Source organism: Macaca fascicularis, chromosome 14, assembly GCF_037993035.2.
Source record: "Macaca fascicularis isolate 582-1 chromosome 14, T2T-MFA8v1.1".
NCBI lineage: Eukaryota > Metazoa > Chordata > Mammalia > Primates > Cercopithecidae > Macaca > Macaca fascicularis.
Window position 1 is genome coordinate 82,224,923 of NC_088388.1, and position 18,862 is coordinate 82,243,784.

At 39.1% G+C, this 18,862-nt stretch overlaps 1 protein-coding gene across 17 annotated transcripts in view; it reads left to right on the top strand.

Moving 5' to 3' along the window:
• Nucleotides 1–18,862, top strand: part of ANKRD42 (ankyrin repeat domain 42) — a 196,541-nt gene that overhangs the window by 57,643 nt on the left and 120,036 nt on the right. For 10 of the 17 annotated variants that reach the window (XM_074014921.1, XM_074014922.1, XM_005579229.4 and 7 more), the window contains 2 exons: nt 3,976–4,120; nt 12,461–12,543. In XM_074014921.1, the coding sequence (XP_073871022.1) occupies nt 3,976–4,120; nt 12,461–12,543 (228 nt within the window). Of the gene's footprint in view, nt 1–3,975; nt 4,121–12,460; nt 12,629–18,862 lie in introns of those variants that run through there. The other 7 variants (XM_074014929.1, XM_074014926.1, XM_074014932.1 and 4 more) reach the window with 1 other exon arrangement.

Consider the following 18,862-nt stretch of genomic DNA (forward strand, 5'->3'; position numbering starts at 1 on the left):
TCTGTGGGCTCCACATCGTGGATGCAACCAAACTTGGAGATACAATAATCAGGAAAAAAAAAAAAGTATGGTTGTGTCTTTGCTGAACATTATAGACTTTTTTTTCCTTGTTATTATTCCCTAAATAATGTGCTACAACAACTTATTGTATACTACTACAATAAGTAATCTAGAGATGATTCAAAGTATACAGGAGAATGCATATAGATTATATGCAGATACATATGTACTGTACCATTTTAATGTAAGGGACTTAGCATCCGTGGATTTTGGTGTCTGGGGCTTCCTGGAACCAATTCCTCTTTGATACTGAGGGACTACTGTAGTTAATAGCTGCTGGGATAGAGGATGCTGTGAGCTTCTTTCATCCTACTGTCTCTCTGCTTGTCTATCTGCTTTCCAGAATGGACAGGGAACAGAAAGAGATAGGAGAGGAAACTTTGGATTTAATCAAACATGGGTCTGGAAAGAGAACCACACATGGATTCCCTTCTTTGTTCTCTGCTTTTCCTGCCCTTTCCTTTGGTTGTGTCTTGTTCCGTCACACTCTTAGAACTGCCTGTTTCCCTTTTTCCACCCACTTCCGAATCTAGCTCTGAAAGAGGTCTGCTAACTGTATTCAGAGTAACATCTAAATCTTTGATAAGGATTAATGTAGTTAAGCTGACATTTGGCTCTAGTTTAAAAGAAAGAAAATAAAAAATAATATAAGGATTAATGTGTCATTCTTCCATGGATAGGTACTTGGGAATTTAAACAGAAGGCAAAACATTAGGCCAAAATACTCTTTTTTCTGTTTTTTTTTCCCTGCTATCCTATTAACTGAAACTACTTCTTGATGTGATTTTGATTTTAGACACTAGGAAGCTGTGGCAGACTGATTTTTTTTGTTTGTTTGTTTTAAATCAGGGGCTTTCTTGGTATCTCACAAATCATATCATATAGGTGGCTGTCCACTGCCTCTACATTGTTTGAAGTGTTTTGAGATGTAGAATTTTTTTTAGTGTTAGCCTTGGTCTAAGAGCCTAGCTGAAAGTTCTTAGATTCCTTGTAGTCTAGAAAAGTACTTCATGGTGGAAAAATTATTTCCTACTAATGAGCTTTAAATTTTGGTTTCCTTTACTTTTCTTCTAAAGCAGATTACTATACTACCACTACAGCTATTTGTATTACTTCTAAGCACTACTATATGCCATGCACCAGAGAAGCCCCTTACATACTTTATCTCAGGCAATCCTCACAACTCCATGAGCTATACGGATTAGGACACCAAGACTTAATATAGAGGTTAAGTAACTTGGGTAAAGTCACAGAGGGGGTAGAGCCAGGATTTGAGCCTAAGTCTCTGATTCTAACCCTGTTTAAGATCATTATAATTTTAATAGTCTTTAATGGAACTTTTAGTCGAATAGTTATGGATTAGTGGCTCAGTGTGAAATATTATTAATGTAAGTGATTTTTGAACAGAGTTTTTTAAAAAAATTGCTTTATGTTTATGCCAGAATGCATTTTCATATCAGCTGAGATGGCAGTGTTTCTTCTAAATTCCACCCTGAGTGAGTTTTAATTCTTCTCTAGCATTTGTTCTCCACTTTGCGTTAAGTGCATCTTTTTTTTGTTTTGTTTTGTTTTGTTTTTGTTTTTCTTTTTTTTTGAGACTGAGTCTCGCTCTGTCTCCCAGGCTGGAGTACAATGGTGTGATCTCAGCTCACCATCTCCACCTCTCGGGTTCAAGCAGTTCTCCCGCTTCAGCCTCCCAAGTAGCTGGGATTACAGGCACCTGCCATCATGCCATCATGCCCAGCTAATTTCTGTATTTTTGTAGGGAAACCCATGTTGGCCAGGCTGGTTTTGAACTCTTGACCTTAGGTGATCTGCCCACCTCAGCCTCCCAAAGTGCTGGAATTACAGGCGTGAGCCACCACACTGACTTTTTTTTTTTTTCATTTTTAGTAGAGATACAGTTTCATCATGTTGGCCAGGCTGGTCTCAAATTTCTGGCCTCAAGTGATTCACCTGCCTCGGCCTCCCAAAGTGTTGGGATTACCGGCATGAGCAACCACACCTCGCTGTGTTAAGTGCATCTTAAGACATTTATTCTTTGGGTACAAACTCCTGATCTTGGATATAGTTGTAAAGAAAAACTGGACAAGTATTGGCTTGAGGGATATCTTTTGATTTTTGTTGTTGTCCATCAGTTAGACCAATCTCTCAGTACAATAAAACATATTTGTGTTACTCTGTCCTGGGGATGATATTCCCTTCTTATTTGCCGAACTTCTAGACTTCCACAATTGACATTCTTCCTCTCTATCCCCAATCTTAACCTTACTCACTTCTGTACCAGAGCTACTACTGTATATTCTTAGATTGCCCTTCCGGGACCCAACCTAACATGCCTTGGGAATTCTGTTTCCCCTCACCATCCAGCCATAAGGTAGAAAAATCCTGGTTCAAATTACATCTCCTCTTGTCTGGATTATTGCGACATCCTCCTGATCGGTCTCCTACTTCCTGTCCCTGCCTTCATATCCCCCACTCCCCTACCCTGTAGTCTATTCTCAACACAGTATCCAGAGTAATCATATTAAAACAGGGTAATCATATCATATCTATTGTAATCATATTAAAACAGTATCCAGGGCAATCATTACAGGTCAGATTGTGCCATTTTTCTGCTCGGACCCTCCAGTGGCTTCCCATTTCCTTCAGCATAAAAGCCAAAGTCTTTACTATGATTTAAAAGGTCTTATTTACTCTGGTTCTCTTTTACGTCTCTGACTCACACTACTGTCCCTCTCCTTCTTCTTTTTTTAGAAAGGGTCTCACTCTGTCACCCAGGCTGGAGTGCAGTGGTATGATCACAGCTCACTGCAGCCTTGACCTCTTGGGCTCAAGGGATCCCCGCACCTCAGTTTCCCAAGTAGCTGGGACTACAGGTGTGCATCACCGCAGATAATTTTTAAAAAAATGTTTTTGGGGGTAGAGATCGGGGTCTCACTATGTTGCCCAGGCTGGTCTTGAACTCCTAGGCTCAAGCAATTCTTCTGCCTTGGCCTCCCAAAGTGCTAGGATTACAGGTGTGAACCACTGTGCCCGGCCTCTCTCTCTCTCTCTCTTTTTTTTTTTTGAGACAGAGTCTTGCTTTGTCATCCACGCTAGAGGGTAGCGGCATGATCTCAGCTCACTGCATCCACGCCTCCTGGGTTCAAGTGATTCTCATGCATCAGCTTCCCAAGTAGCTGGGATTTCAGGTGTGTGCCACCACACTTGACTTTTTTTTTTTTTTCGTATTTTTAGTAGAGATAGGGTTACACCGTGTTGGCCAGGCTGGCCTCAAATGATCCACCTGCCTCAGCCTCCCAAAGTGCTGGGGTTACAGGCATGAGCCACCATGCCTGGCCTCCCTTTTATTCTTTAAACGATTCTATTGCATTGGCCTCTGTTTTTCTTGTACTTCTTCAGGCATACTTCTACTTTAGGGCCTTTGTACTTGTTCTTTTTGTCTGGAATGCTTTTCCTCTAATGTCTACAGGGTTCTCTCTCTTATTTTCTTCAGGGCTTGGCTTAGAAGCCCCCTTATCAGTAAAGCCTTCCCTAGCCACTGTAAGAAATGTTAAGCCCCTCTTCCACAACATTTTATACTACTCTTTCCTGCTTTATTTTTGTTTTCTCCTTTAGCACTTACTACCTTCCAACATACCATATATTTTACTTATTTATTTTCCTTATTGTCTGCATATCTCTACTATGCAGTAGTAAGGTCCAGGAAGGCAGATTCTGGGCCTTTCGTTCACCACTGTATCCCCAGTACCTAGGTCAGTGCTCGTTCATAGTAGAACCTTAATACATATTTGTTGAATAAATGATTTCTTTGTTTTATTTGCCTTAAATACAATGCATGAATGCTTTCCACTATTAAAAATAGTTAGTTGACATTGGTGATTGATTTTTAAAAATTTTTGTTTTTGATAGGACCATCAAAGAACTGCAGGGCCAGCTGGAGTATGAGCGACTACGCAGAGAAAAATTAGAATGTCAGCTTGATGAATATCGAGCAGAGGTTGATCAACTCAGGGAAACACTGGAAAAAATTCAAGTCCCCAACTCTGTGGCTATGGTTGGTGTCCTTTTTAATACATTTATTTTTCTCAACAAATATATACAAGAGTGGCTAAGAGTACAAGCTTTGGGCTGGGACTCTTTGGACTTGAATCCTGGCTATAGTCTTTTTTGATTTGGGCTACTCATTTAACCTTTTTGTGCCTCAGCTATAAACTGGCGATGATAACTTATACTTTCTAGAGCTGATGACAGGATTAAAGGAATATATGTACACACACACACTATATGTAACTATGTAACTTTCTATATACACACACACATCTGTCTTATCTATCTATCTATCTATCTATCTATCTATCTATCTATCTATCTTCAAACAGCAGCCTGGTTCCTAAGTATTATTTTTAATATTGTACCATAGAAGGAGAAAATATTCTCATAAGCAGAGTAATCAATAAGAATTCTAAGACAGCTAGAGGATATGTATATTTTAATATTCTAAATAACCAAAATAAAGTGCTTTGAATGGAATCCATATTTTCTTTCCATAGGGAAGTTTCTTCATCAGTCATCATGGATGAGTTAATTCTGTTTGAGGCTTGTGTCACCTCAAATCTGATCTATTAATATTATAGAATCTTCCTGGCTTCTTTTTATTTTGCACAAACTAGTCATTGGTCTCTTCAATAACCACTTTAAAAATATTAAAATAATAAAACATGTTTGTTGTATAGTGTTAAAAACAAGATAGATGTTCCTTCTGACACTAAGTTCCACTCTCCAGAAGAAGTTATTGTTAACAATTTAGTACATACCATATTAGACAAAATTCTATTTATCTGCAAACATGCATGTGTATTTCTATGCATATGCAAATATAATCACTTCCTCAGTTTCTCTGGGTTTTGTTGTCTCACCAGTGGTTGATTTTCCAAGAAATATAATTAACTATAATAATTAATCTATTCTCTTCATTTTGCAACCCTCTTCTTGTACAACCTTTAGCACATGGGGAAACTTTAGTATCAGAGAGGCCAGCTATACAGTCATGTGTTGGTTAGAGGGCTACAGGACACAGTACCATTTATAACTTACTGCTTCCAATCAAATCTGTTACCTCTCCACCTTGTGGCAGGGACTCTGTGACTCCCAGTCTCCTCAAAAGTAGAAAGGTAAGTTGTCGTTCTTTGTTTTTTCTTTTTTTGACACAGGGTGTTGCTCTTGTCACCCATACTTCAGTGGAGTGGTGCCATCATAGGGCACTGTAGCCTCAAACTCCCTAGGTTCAACTGATCCTCTTGCCTCAGCCTCCTAGGTAGCTGGGACTATAGGCATGCACCAACACACCTGGCCAATTAGTTTTTTTTATTTTTTTTATTTTTTTTCTGTAAGGTAGGGATCTTGCTTTGTTGTCAAGGCTAAGTTGTTGTTCTTCAGCTGCCTAGGTGGGACAATATTTTGGGGTGGTCACCCAAGCTACACATTTTCTTTTGAACCATTCCAAACTGTCTACTTAGAAATGTTTTCTGTCTTTTAGCTATTTAGAAATTCTCGTTGCTTACTCAGAAGCATCTGTTCTCAGGTTGGATCTGGTTTCATACTCCACAGTTTTGCTTCCCTAAAACTTCACTTTACCAACAATGTGTAGGCTTTCAGGAGAGCTGACTCAAGGTCCCTGTGCTCAGAATTCATTGTTTTTTGCATTCTTGCTTTAGTACCTAATTTTTGTAAATAAGCAAATGTCACTGAGCTTTCATGGCAGCTGCAACTCTGGCACTGTTTATTTTCACTTGCAAAAGCTTGAATCTCAATTTCCTTGTCTTTAAAATGAGGAATAATAATACCTACCTCATAGGATTGTATTGATGTTAAATGGAATATTGTGTAGAAATCCTGAATGCGGTTTCTAGCACACAGAGGTATTCACTATATAGTAGTAGTCGTTGTATTATTTACTCCCTTTCTTTTTTTCCATTTTCTATATTACAGATGAATTGATACGGTCAGTGGATAAATAAACGTGTAGAGCCACATGCAGCTAAAGATAGGAAGAATTTATTTGGGAGTCTAATTATATATAAAGTATAAGTAAAATGAACTTATCATTCAGAACTATAAATATGGAATCCTCAAGAAGCTCTAAGTCTTTCTCCTGCCACCTTCTGGTCAGGACCTATGATTGCATTCTATTGTACCTTAAGATCCTCAGACCCCAAAATAATCAGCAATAGTACAATTTTTACTGAGAAAAAAAATCTTAGAATAGTTTCCTAGGATAGTTTGACATATATAAAGCACTTTTTTGATAACAGCTGTTTTTATAGCACTTTCTCAGATATTATCTCATTTTAGTCTGCATCAACCCTATGAGGAGGTAGAATGATATATATATATTTGATCCCATGTTATAAATGAGAAAGCAGAGGCTCAGAGAAGTTGAGAGTCTTGTTAGAGCATACAGCTAGTATAAGGCAAGAGCAAACTCAGAATCTCTGCCTCCAGATTATATTTTTCTAATACTTATGTGGAAATGACTATCAAATCCATACTTTAGTACTGTTGTCCCCACCAGGGCTCCCCACCTGTATTTCTCACTGCTTGTCAACTGGACATTTCCACCTGAAATTCCCAGTGGTGCTTGAATTAAAAAAAAAAAATGTTCAGAACCAAGCACAATATCAAGACCAGATTCTCTCCCCTATCTCTGCATTTAAATTAATGGCATCACTATTTTCTCAACTACCCAGTCTTGGACTCTTTTTTTTTTTTTTTTTTTTTCTTTTTGAGACGGAGTCTCGCGCTGTCACCCAGGCTGGAGTGCAGTGGCCGGATCTCAGCTCACTGCAAGCTCCGCCTCCCGGGTTCACGCCATTCTCCTGCCTCCGCCTCCCGAGTAGCTGGGACTACAGGCGTCCGCCACCTCGGCCGGCTAGTTTTTTGTATTTTTTAGTAGAGACGGGGTTTCACCGTGTTAACCAGGATGGTCTCGATCTCCTGACCTCGTGATCCGCCCGTCTCGGCCTCCCAAAGTGCTGGGATTACAGGCTTGAGCCACCGCGCCCGGCCTCAGTCTTGGACTCTTAATGATTAGCTATGTTTTCTCCTTTAGGTCATACAAAAAGTGAGCCCATCCCGTAGGTGGGAACATGCTCTCTACTTTCACTGCTTCCCTAGTTTAGGTTTCTATATCTTTCTTTCTGAACTACTGTGATAGAATTTTGGTATTTACTCCTTCCCTATCCAAATCCATTTGACTCACAGTGGTCAGCTTGATTTTGTCACTCCTTGGATTGAAAATCTTCCTTACCTGAATAAGTACTGATTCTTCAGTTTGACATTCAGCCCTAACCTACCTCACCAACCTTATTGTTGTCTATTCTCCTACATATATTAATAGCTTATTTTTTCTTAAGCTACCCTATGCTTTCCCATCATTAAGCCTTTGTTCAATTTGTCCATATACCTTGAAAACTGCCTGTTGACTCTGTAAAATCCCCTAGGAACCGTCTCATTTATCACCCCTTTCCTAGTCTCCCTGGTCACACGTGATCTCTCCTTCCATCAAGCACCTTGTACTGGTCTGAGGGCTTCTTGTCATTTGTAGTACAGCATGATTGGGCACTTAGTTTACCCACAGTACTGAAAATCTAAGTTTTATGAGATCATTTAACTTATGTTAATAACATCATCTTGGTCATCATTAACAACAGGTTTTGAGTATATTGGGCTTAGTGTTAAGACTTTATATTCAGCAGATACCATCTTCATTTTACAAATGAAGAAATCAACTCTCAGATAAAATGAACAATTTATAAAGTTACAAAGCTTGTTAGATGGCTAGCCATGATTTCAACCTGTCTAGCCCCAAGTCTATGCTTTTAACACCACTTGTTACTGCTATTATAAACCCCTCACACTCCCTCTTTCTGTGCTTTTAGGAACATTTATTTTGAAACTGTTTCTTTGAAAACTTCTGATGATAGCTTTTTTTTTTTTTTTTTTTTTCTGAGACGAGTCTCGCTCTGTTGCCCAGACTGGAGAGCAGTGGCGTGATCTTGGCTCACTGCAACCTCATCTCCCAGGTTCAAGCAGTTCTTTGCCTCAGCCTCCCAAGTGGCTGTGAGTACAGGCGCCCACCACCACACCTGGCTAATTTTTTTGTATTTTTAATAGAGATGGGGTTTCACTATCTTGGCCAGGCTGGTCTTGAACTCCTGACCTTGTGATCCACCCACTTCCACCTCCCAAAGTGCTGGGATTACATGTGTGAGCCACTGTGCCTGGCCTGATGATAGCTTTTTAATAGGGTTAATTTACTTATGAAAACTTAAAAATTGGTAATAATTTTGTTAAAATGTTACACTATAAGTTCAAACATATATTTCAAGATATGTCTTAAATTGGAAGTTGAGATGATAAAATATAACATAGGATATCTTCATGACCTTGGGGTAGGAAAAAATGGGTAGACTGGACTTCATTAAAGATTATATGAACAGATTTGAAAAGGCAAGCCAAAGTGTAGAAAAACATATTTCCTTTCTTTCTCTCTGCTTTTCTTTCTTCACTCCTATCTGAAAAAGTTGTATCCAGAATATATAAAGAACTTATACAAATCAATGTGAAAAAGACAGTCCAGTAAAAAAACTGGGCAAGACTTGCATAGGCACTTCACAAAAGAAGATATCCAAGTGGGCCAGTAAACATGAAATTGTGCTCAAAATTACTGGTTATTAGAAATGTAAATTAAAACCCAAAGAAGATACCAATATATACCCATCAGAATGGCAAAAATTAAAATGGACGTTACCAAATGTTGGTGAGGATGTGGAACAACTGGAGATTTTATATACCAATGGTGGCAGTGTAAATTGGCTTTACCACTTTGGAAAATTAATTCCTAGTGGAATTAGTACATGTTTCTTTGTGTACACAGGTGGACACCAAAAAATATATACATGAATGTTCTTGTCAGCCTTATTATATATATCTCTCAAACTAGAATCATCTAAAAATTCCCTCAACAGTAAGAATCAATACATTTTGCTATATTCATACAATGGAATATTATATAGCAATGAAAATGTATGAATTACTACTCTACACATCACTACGAATGAATTTCACAAACACTGTGCTGACTAAAAGAAAGCAATATGAAAGAGTACATACTGTATGATTCCATGTAGTCCACAAATTGGTAAGATAAGTCAGTAGTGCCTAGGAAGGGGCAAATGGAGGCTTCTGGGATGCTGGTAATGTCCAATCTCTTGATCTCAGTCATGGTCACAAAATGCATCAAGCTGTACCTTTTTTTCCTTTGTGCTCTTTGATATATATATAGTACTTAAAACAGTAAATTTAAACTAATGTTTTAAGTATTTTATGTATATATATTTAAATATATACTTAAATATAATGTAATAGCTTTGGCAGAGCTGTCTGTCCACAGAGAGATTTATGTAGCACTGAACTCATAGCTTCTGTCTCCAGAACCAGTATTATTCAGGAGGTCCTTGATCTACAGCTTTGGGCCATGTTTGCTAATCAAGAATGGCTAACCGGGAACTGGCAATATTCCACGGTTACCTTCCATGTTTCACTTAACCTTATTTTCTACCTACAAAGGTCTGGAACAAGGTTGAACTTTGATATGGTTTCTGCTGGGCTTCTCTCTGACCTATGACATCCTAGCTTATGTACCTAGAGTGGCCCGTGGAGTAATTTGAGGATTTCAGGGAGTTTATCCACATTTAACTCTTGGCTTGGGGAAGTTCTAAAAGTTTGTGATTTGCCTTTCTTTCTCTTTGTTTATACCCTACTTTTTTGGGGGAGAAGGGTTGGTTTTGACACTGTTAAGGGTCTGTACTGGTAAGCAAGAAGGTGGAATTCTCTTATAGTTTCATATGCTGTCTAGAATTTTCAGAGTGCATAGGCTTTTTGAAAAATAAGAATTCCATATATCCCAGCAATAATTGGTAGATCCACAAAGTCAACAGTTTTATGTGTAGAATTTTAATCTGTTCAACAAACCTGTTAATTCTTTCAGGGTAAAAAAATATATACATTTTCACCACAAGGATTTTTGTCTAATTTTGTTGTAGTAATAGATTGCATTTACATTTAGAATTGCTTTTGGTGCTTAAGCATTATGATTCATGTATTTAGTATCTTAATATATAGTTCTGTTGAGTTTAGGAGAAAACATGTATTAGGGAGAAATATACTTCCTGGCTATAATGTAAGATAAAGAAACGAGTAATCTTGGTGAAAAATGTTCTCCAAATGCAGAAGCTTTTAGAAATTTGGAGATATGGAACCTTCAGTGAACAATTATGGAAGGCCTGTTGAATGCCAAGCACATATTTTCTTTTGAAGTAGTTGTATTTCAAGACTTGGTTTGATAGAACAAGTTACATATTTGGTGTTAGGAGGGACTTTGTTATTTAACCACTGTTTCTAGAAAATTTGGAATCCTTAAGGTCTCTTCTAATATATAAAAGGTAAAGAAAAATAAGTATTACTGTCTTTGGAACTCTTTAATTAATTTTTTTGAGACAGAGTCTCACTCTGTGCCCTGGCTGGCATTCAGGGTCATGATCTCGGCTCACTGCAGCCTCCACTTCCCAGGCTTAAGCAATCCTCCAGCCTCAGCCTCGTGAGTAGCTGGGACTACAGGCATGAGCCACCATGCCCAGCTAAATTTTTTCTGTATTTTTTGTAGAGAGGGGGGATTGTTGTCCAGGTTGGTCTCAAACTCCTGAGCTGAAAGCGATCTGCCCACGACAGCCTCCTAAAGCGCTGGGATTACAGATGTGAGCCACCATACCCTGCCTGTTTCTGGAAGTCATAACTCTTATTAAAGCACTGGAAAATTGGCTATATCTGACAAGTAGCCACCTCTTCCCCCTACATTTTCTATATTCTTTCTCTAATTCCATCTAGTTAGATTAGGTTAAACTCCTGCCCCACCTGAGTGTTTTTCTTTTTTCTTTTGAGACAGGGTCTTGCTCTGTCGCCCAAGCTGGAGTGCAGTGGCACAATCTCGGCTCACTGCAACCTCTGTCTCCTGGGTTCAAGCGATTCTTATGCCTCAGCCTCCTGAGCAGCTGGGATTACAGGCATGCATCACCAAGCCCAGCTAATTTTTGTATTTTTAATGGAGATAGGGTTGGCCAGGCTAGTCTTGAACTCCTGACCTCAAGTGATCTGCCTGCCTTGGCCTCCCAAAGTGCTGGGATTATAGTCGTGAGCCACCGCACCTGGCCTCATCTTTAAAATATTGGTAATGCTACTCACTACACTTTATTTTTTATGTATAGTATGAAGAACAGTTGTATCATATGCTAAGTCCCAATCAAAGGTTTGTTATTTTTCTTCAGACTGGCTGCTAAGCTTTTTTTCCAAGAGAAGAGACCATCTGTATTGCCCTATGCCCACAAACACCTGGCCACCATAAGAGAAAGCTAGAAGTTTATCCTACTCTCAAGTTTGCAGCTGAGGGATATGGGAGGGACCAGATGCATGGTTGTTTTTCCAGGCGGTGTTGGATAATGGCAGCTTACTTCCATGTTCACACACTATTGAGTTAAACTAACCGGACTCATTAGAAAAGGTGTGGGCAGGAACACCCTGGGAAACTAACTCCAGCCATGGGCTCTCCCCAGGGACATGGTCCTTGTGCTGTTCTTGGAGCGTCTGTGTTCAGAGCTGTCCTGCCTAACTAGATGCATAGCATTTTTGATTGGAAGAATTGCTCAAAGATAATTAACATCTAGTGACCACTCATTGTGTTTCCAGCCCTGCTTGCTCCTTACCATAGTATTTATTGATTCTTCCGTGCTGGGTCTTAAGAATACCAAGATGGACAAGAAATATTCAGAAACAGTGAGACCAGGAGACTAGGCAAAGTGCACAATGAGACTAGAGCAGTAGAGGGATCAAGTACAAAAACAAAAGAGGGAATGGGGAAGCTACGGAATGATTCGCAGCACTATGGGACTGGCAAAAGAATCCAGAAGATGACATACTAACACTTTCAGTTACCAATATCTTGTTAAATATTAGTGTCTGGGGATCTTTAGGTAGAGATAAAACTGAATGAGATAACATTGAAAATTGGCTATATCTGACAAGTAGCCACCTCTTACCCACTAAATTTTCTATGTTCTTTCTCTAGTTCTTAAGTTGCCTCCTAGTCATACGATTCAGCACAATATAATACACTGGTACTTCAGATTTGGGAATTTATTCACAAAAAATCCTAAAAGAAATTTAATCAGAGTTGAAAATACTAGCATGGTTAATTTTTTTTCTTTTGAATAGGCAATGTAGAAAGACGAAAATGTGTGCTAGCATGAAAATTGTATTTGACCCTCTTTTCCTTTGTTTATAGGAAGACAGCGCTTCTTGTGAGTCAAACAAAGAGAAGAGGCGAGTAAAAAAAAAGGTTTCTTCTGGAGGAGTGTTTGTGAGAAGGTACTAATCAGTGAAATGACTAAATTAACCTGCTAGATTTTTCTCTTTCATTAAAAAAATTGGTATAAATGTAAGTCTATACAAACTCTCTCAGAATTACTCTGATATGCTTCTATTCCAATTCTGAAGGCAGAAATGTTAAAGAGATTTAGAGATTTTTTAAATGACATGGACTCAGTTGTACACCTTCTCCTGATATTATTCTTATATAACTCTACACAGGCAAGACGAGATTTATGAGTAATTAATTTTACAAGTATTTACATAAGCTTTAAAATAGCTGGTATAGTAATCAAAAGAAATCTAGTTATAGTTCACTTTCTTTTTTTTATTTATACTTTAAGTTCTAGGATACATGTGCATAACGTGCAGGTTTGTTACATATGGATATATGTGCCATGTTGGTGTGCTGCACCTATTAACTCATCATTTACATTAGGTATATCTCCTAATGCTATCCCTCCCCACTACCCCTCCCCCACGACAGGCCCCGGTGTGTGATGTTCCCCACCCTGTGTCCAAGTGTTCTCATTCTTCAATTCCTACCTATGAGTGAGAACATGCGGTGTTAGGTTTTCTGTCTTGCGATAGTTTGCTGAGAATGATGGTTTCCAGCTGCATCTATGTTCCTACAGAGGACATAAACTCATCTTTTTTTTTATGGCTGCATAGTATTCCATGGTGTGTATGTGCCACATTTTCTAAAACCAGTCTGTCATTGATGGACATTTGGGTTGGTTCCAAGACTTTGCTATTGTGAATAGTGCCGCAATAACCATACGTGTGCATGTGTCTTCATAGCAGCATGATTTATAATCCTTTGGGTATATACCCAGTAATGGGATGGCTGGGTCAAATGGTATTTCTAGTTCTAGATCCTTGAGGAATCGCCACACTGTCTTCCACAATGGTTGAACTAGTTTACAGTCCCACCAACAGTGTAAAAGTGTTCCTATTTTTCCACATCTTCTCCAGCACCTGTTGTTTCCTGACTTTTTAATGATTGCCGTTCTAACTAGGTGTGAGATGGTATCTCATTGTGGTTTTGATTTGCATTTCTCTGGTGGCTAGTGACGATGAGCATTTTTTTTCATGTGTCTGTTGGGTACATAAACGTCTTCTTTTGAGACATGTCTGTTCATGTCCTTTGCCCACTTTTTGATGGGGTTGTTCTTTTCTTGTAAATTTGTTTGAATTCTTTGTAGGTTCTGGATATTAGCCCTTTGTCAGATGGGTAGATTGCAAAACTTTTCTCCCATTCTGCAGGTTGCCTGTTCACTCTGATGGTAGTTTCTTTTGCTGTGCAGAAGCTCTTGTTTAATTAGATCCCATTTGTCAATTTTGGCTTTTGTTGCCATTGCTTTTGGTGTTTTAGACATGAAGTTCTTGCCCATGCCTATGTCCTAAATGGTATTGCCTAGGTTTTCTTCTAGGGTTTTTATGGTTTTAGGTCTAATATTTAACTCTCTAATCCATCTTGAATTGATTTTTGTATAAGGTGTAAGAAAGGGATCCAGTTTCAGCTTTCTACATAGGGCTAGCCAGTTTTCCCAGCACCATTTATTAAATAGGGAATCCTTTCCCCATTTCTTGTTTTTGTCAGGTTTGTCAAAGATCAGATGGTTATACATGTGTGGCATTATTTCTGAGGGCTCTGTTCAGTTCCATTGGTCTACATCTCTGTTTTGGTACCAATACCATGCTGTTTTGGTTACTGTAGTCTTGTTGTATAGTTTGAAGTCAGGTAGTGTGATGCCTCCAGCTTTGTTCTTTTGGCTTAGGATTGTTTTGGCAATGTGGGCTCTTTTCTGGTTCCATATGAACTTGAAAGTAGTTTTTTTGAATTCTGTGAAGAAAGTCGTTGGTAGCTTAATGGGGATGGCATTGAATCTATTAATTACCTTGGGCAGTATGGCCATTTTCATGATATTGATTTTTCCTGTCCATGAGCATGGAATATTCTTCCATTTGTTTGTTTCCTCTTTTATTCCATTGAGCAGTGGTTTGTAGTTGTCCTTGAAGAGGTCCTTCACATCCCTTTAAGTTGGATTCCTAGGTATTTTATTCTCTTTGAAGCAATTGTGAATGGGAGTTCACTCATGATTTGACTCTCTTTTTGTCTGTTATTGGTGTATAAGAATGCTTGTGATTTTTGCACATTGATTTTGAATCCAGAGACTTTGCTGAAGTTGCCTATCAGCGTAAGGAGATTTTGGGCTGAGACGATGGGGTTTTCTTAATATACAATCATGACATCTGCAAACAGGGACAATTTGACTTCCTCTTTTCCTAATTGAATACTCTTTATTTATTTCTCCTGCCTGATTGTCCTGGCCAGAACTTCCCACACTATGTTGAATAGGAGTGGAGAGAGAGGGCATCCCTATCTTGTGCCAGTTTTCAAAGGGAATGTTTCCAGTTTTTGCCCATTCAGTACGATATTGGCTGTGGGTTTGTCATAAATAGCTCTTTATTTTGAGATACGGCCCATAAGTACCTAGTTTATTGAGAGTTTTTGGCATGAAGGGCTGTTGAATTTTGTCAAAGGCCTTTTCTGCATCTGTTGAGATAATCATGTAGTTTTTGTTTTTGGTTCTGTTTATGTGATGGATTACGTTTATTGATTTGCGTATGTTGAACCACCCTTGCATCCCAGGGATGAAGCCGACATAATGGTGGTGGATAAGCTTTTTGATGTGCTGCTGGATTCGGTTTGCCAGTATTTTATTGAGGATTTTCGCATCAATGTTCATCACAGATATTGCTCTAAAATTCTTTTGTTGTGTCTCTGCCAGGCTTTGGTATTAGGATGATGTCAGTCTCATAAAATGAGTTAGGGGGGATTCCCTCTTTTTCTGTTGATTGGAATAGTTTCAGAAGGAAACTATTTTGTACAGCTCCTCTTTGTGCCTCTGGTAGAATTTGGCTGTGAATCTGTCTGGTCCTGGACTTTTTTTGGTTGGTAGGCCATTAATTATTGCCTTAATTTCAGAGCTTCTTATTGGTCTATTCAGGGATTCAATTTCTTCCTGGTTTAGTCTTGGGAGGGTGTATGTGTCCAGGAATTTATCCATTTCTTTAGGTTTTCTAGTTTATTTGCATAGAGGCGTTTATAGTATTCTCTGATGGTAGTTTGTATTTCTGTGGGGTCAGTGGTGATATTCCCTTTATCATTTTTTATTGCGTCTATTTGATTCTTCTCTCTTTTCTTCTTTATTAGTCTTGCCAGCAGTCTATCAATTTTGTTGATCTTTTCAAAAAACCAACTCCTGGATTCATTGATTTTTTGAAGGGTTTTTTGTGTCTCTATCTCCTTCAGTTCTGCTCTGATCTGATTTCTTGCCTTCTGCTGGCTTTTGAATGTATTTGCTCTTGCTTCTCTAATTCTTTCAATTGTGATGTTAGGGTGTCAATTTTAGATCTTTCCTGCTTTCTCCTGTGGGCATTTAGTGCTATAAATTTCCCTCTATACATTGCTTTAAATGTGTCCCAGAGATTCTGGTATGTTGTATCTTTGTTCTCATTGGTTTCAAAGAACATCTTTATTTCTGCCTTCATTTCGTTATGTACCCAGTAGTCATTCAGGAGCAGGTTGTTCAGTTTCCATGTAGTTGAGTGGTTTTGAGTGAGTTTCTTAATCCTGAGTTCTAGTTTGATTGCACTGTGGTCTGAGAGACAGTTTGTTATAATTTCTGTTCTTTTACATTTGCTGAGGAATGCTTTACTTCTAACTATGTGGTCAATTTTGGAGTAAGTGTGATGTGGTGCTGAGAAGAATGTATATTCCATTGATTTGGGGTGGAGAACTCTGTAGATATCTATTAGGTCCGCTTGGTGCACAGCTGAGTTGAACTCCTGGATATCCTTGTTAACTTGCTGTCTCATTGATCTGTCTAATGTTGACAGTGGGGTGTTAAAGTCTCCCATTATTATTGTGTGGGAGTATAAGTCTCTTTGTAAGTCTCTAAGGATTTGCTTTATGAATCTGGGTGCTCCTGTATTGGGTGCATATATATTTAGGATAGTTAGCTCTTCTTGTTGAAATGATTCCTTTACCATTATGTAATGGCCTTCTTTGTCTCTTCTGATCTTTGTTGGTTTAAAGTTTGTTTTATTAGAGACTAGGATTGCAACCCCTGCCTTTTTTTGTTTTCCATTTGCTTGGTAGATCATCTTTTATCCCTGTATTTTGAGCCTATGTGTGTCTCTGCACATGTAATGGGTCTCCTGAATACAGCAAACTGATGAGTCTTGACTCTTTATCCAATCTGCCAGTCTGTATCTCTTTTAATTACAGCATTTAGCCCATTTACATTTAAGGTTAATATTGTTATGTGTGAATCTGATCCTGTCATTATGATGTTAGCTGGTTATTTTACTTGTTATTTGATGCAGTTTCTTCCTAGCATTGATGGTCTTTACATTTTGTCATGTTTTTGCGCTGGCTGGTACCGGTTGTTCCTTTCCATGTTTAGTGTTTCCTTCAGGAGCTCTTGTAGGGCAGGCCTGGTGGTGACAAAATCTCTCAGCATTTGCTTGTCTGTAAAGGATTTTATTTCTCCTTCACTTATGAAACTTAGTTTGGCTGGATATGAAATTCTTGGTTGAAAATTCTTTTCTTTAAGAATGTTGAATATTGGCCTCCCACTCTCTTCTGGCTTGTAGAGTTTCTGCCAAGAGATCCACTGTTAGTCTGATGGGCTTCCCTTTGTGGGTAACCTGACCTTTCTCTCTGGCTGCCCTTAACATTTTTTCCTTCATTTCAACTTTGGTGAATCTGACAATTATGTGTCTTGGAGTTGCTCTTCTCGAGGAATATCTTTGTGGTGTTCTGTATTTCTTGAATTTGAATGTTGGCCTGCCTTGCTAGATTGGGGAAGTTTTCGTGGATAATATCCTGAAGAGTGTTTTCCAACTTGGTTCCATTCTCCCTGTCACTTTCAGGTACACCAGTCAGACGTAGATTTGGTCTTTTCACATAGTCCCATGTTTCTTCGAGGCTTTGTTCATTTATTTTTACTCTTTCGTTTTATTTTTTATGTTTATTTATTTATTTTTATTCTTTCTTTGTTTTATTTTTACTTCTTGCTTCATTTCATTTGAACTTCAGTCACTGATACTCTTTCTTCCAGTTGATTGAATCGGTTAATGAAGCTTGTGTATTTGTCATGTAGTTCTTGTGCCATGCTCTATCAGGTCATTTAAGGACTTCTATACATTGTTTAATTAGCCATTCGTCTAAGCCATTCGTTTTTCAAGGTTTTTAGCTTCTTTGCGATCGGTTTGAATCTCCTCCTCCTTTAGCTCGGAGAAGTTTGATCATCTGAAGCCTTCTTCTCTCAACTCGTCAAAGTCTTTCTCCATCCAGCTTTGTTCTGTTGCTGGTGAGGGGCTGCATTCCTTTGAAGGGGGTGAGGCACTCTGATTTTTAGAATTTTCAGCTTTTCTGCTCTGTTTTTTCCCCATCTTTGTGGTTTTATCTACCTTTGGTCTTTGATGATGGTGATGTACAGATGGGGTTTTGGTGTGGATGTCCTGTTTGTTAGTTTTCATTCTAACAGTCAGGACCCTCAGCTGCAGGTCTGTTGGAGTTTGCTGGAGGTCCAGTCCAGACCCTGTTTGCCTGGGTATCAGCAGTGGAGGCTGCAGAAGAGTGAATATTGCTGAACAGCAAGTGTTGCTGCCTGATCATTCCTCTGGAAGCTTCGGCTCAGAGGGGTACCCGGCCGTGTGAGGTGTCAGTTTGCCCTACTCGGGGGTGCCTTTCAGTTAGGCTACTTGGGGTCAGGGACCCACTTAAGGAGGCAGTCTGTCCTTTCTCAAATCTCAAACTCCGTGCTGGGAGAACTACTACTCTCTTCAAAGCTGTCAGACAGGGACATTTAAATCTGCAGAGGTTTCTGCTGCCTTTTGTTTGGCTGTGCCTTGTCCCTGGCTATGCCTTATCTCCAGAGTCTACACTTGGCTGGAGTCTACAAAGGCATGCAGGCCTCTTTGAACTACAGTGGGCTCCATCCTTTTCGAGCTTCCTGGCCACTTTGTTTACCTACTCAAGCCTCAGGAATGGCAGGCGTCCCTCCTTCAGCCTTACTGCCACCTTGCAGTTAGATCTCAGACTGCTGTGCTAGTAATAAGAGAGGCTCCATGGGTGTGGGACCCTCCCAGCCAAGTGTGGGATAAAATCTCCTGATGTGCCGTTTGCTCAAACCCTTGGAAAAGCACAGTATTAGGGTGGGAGTGACCCAATTTTCCAGGTGCTGTGTGTCATGGTTTCCCTTGGCTAGGAAAGGGAATTCCCTTACCCCTTGCACTTCCTGGG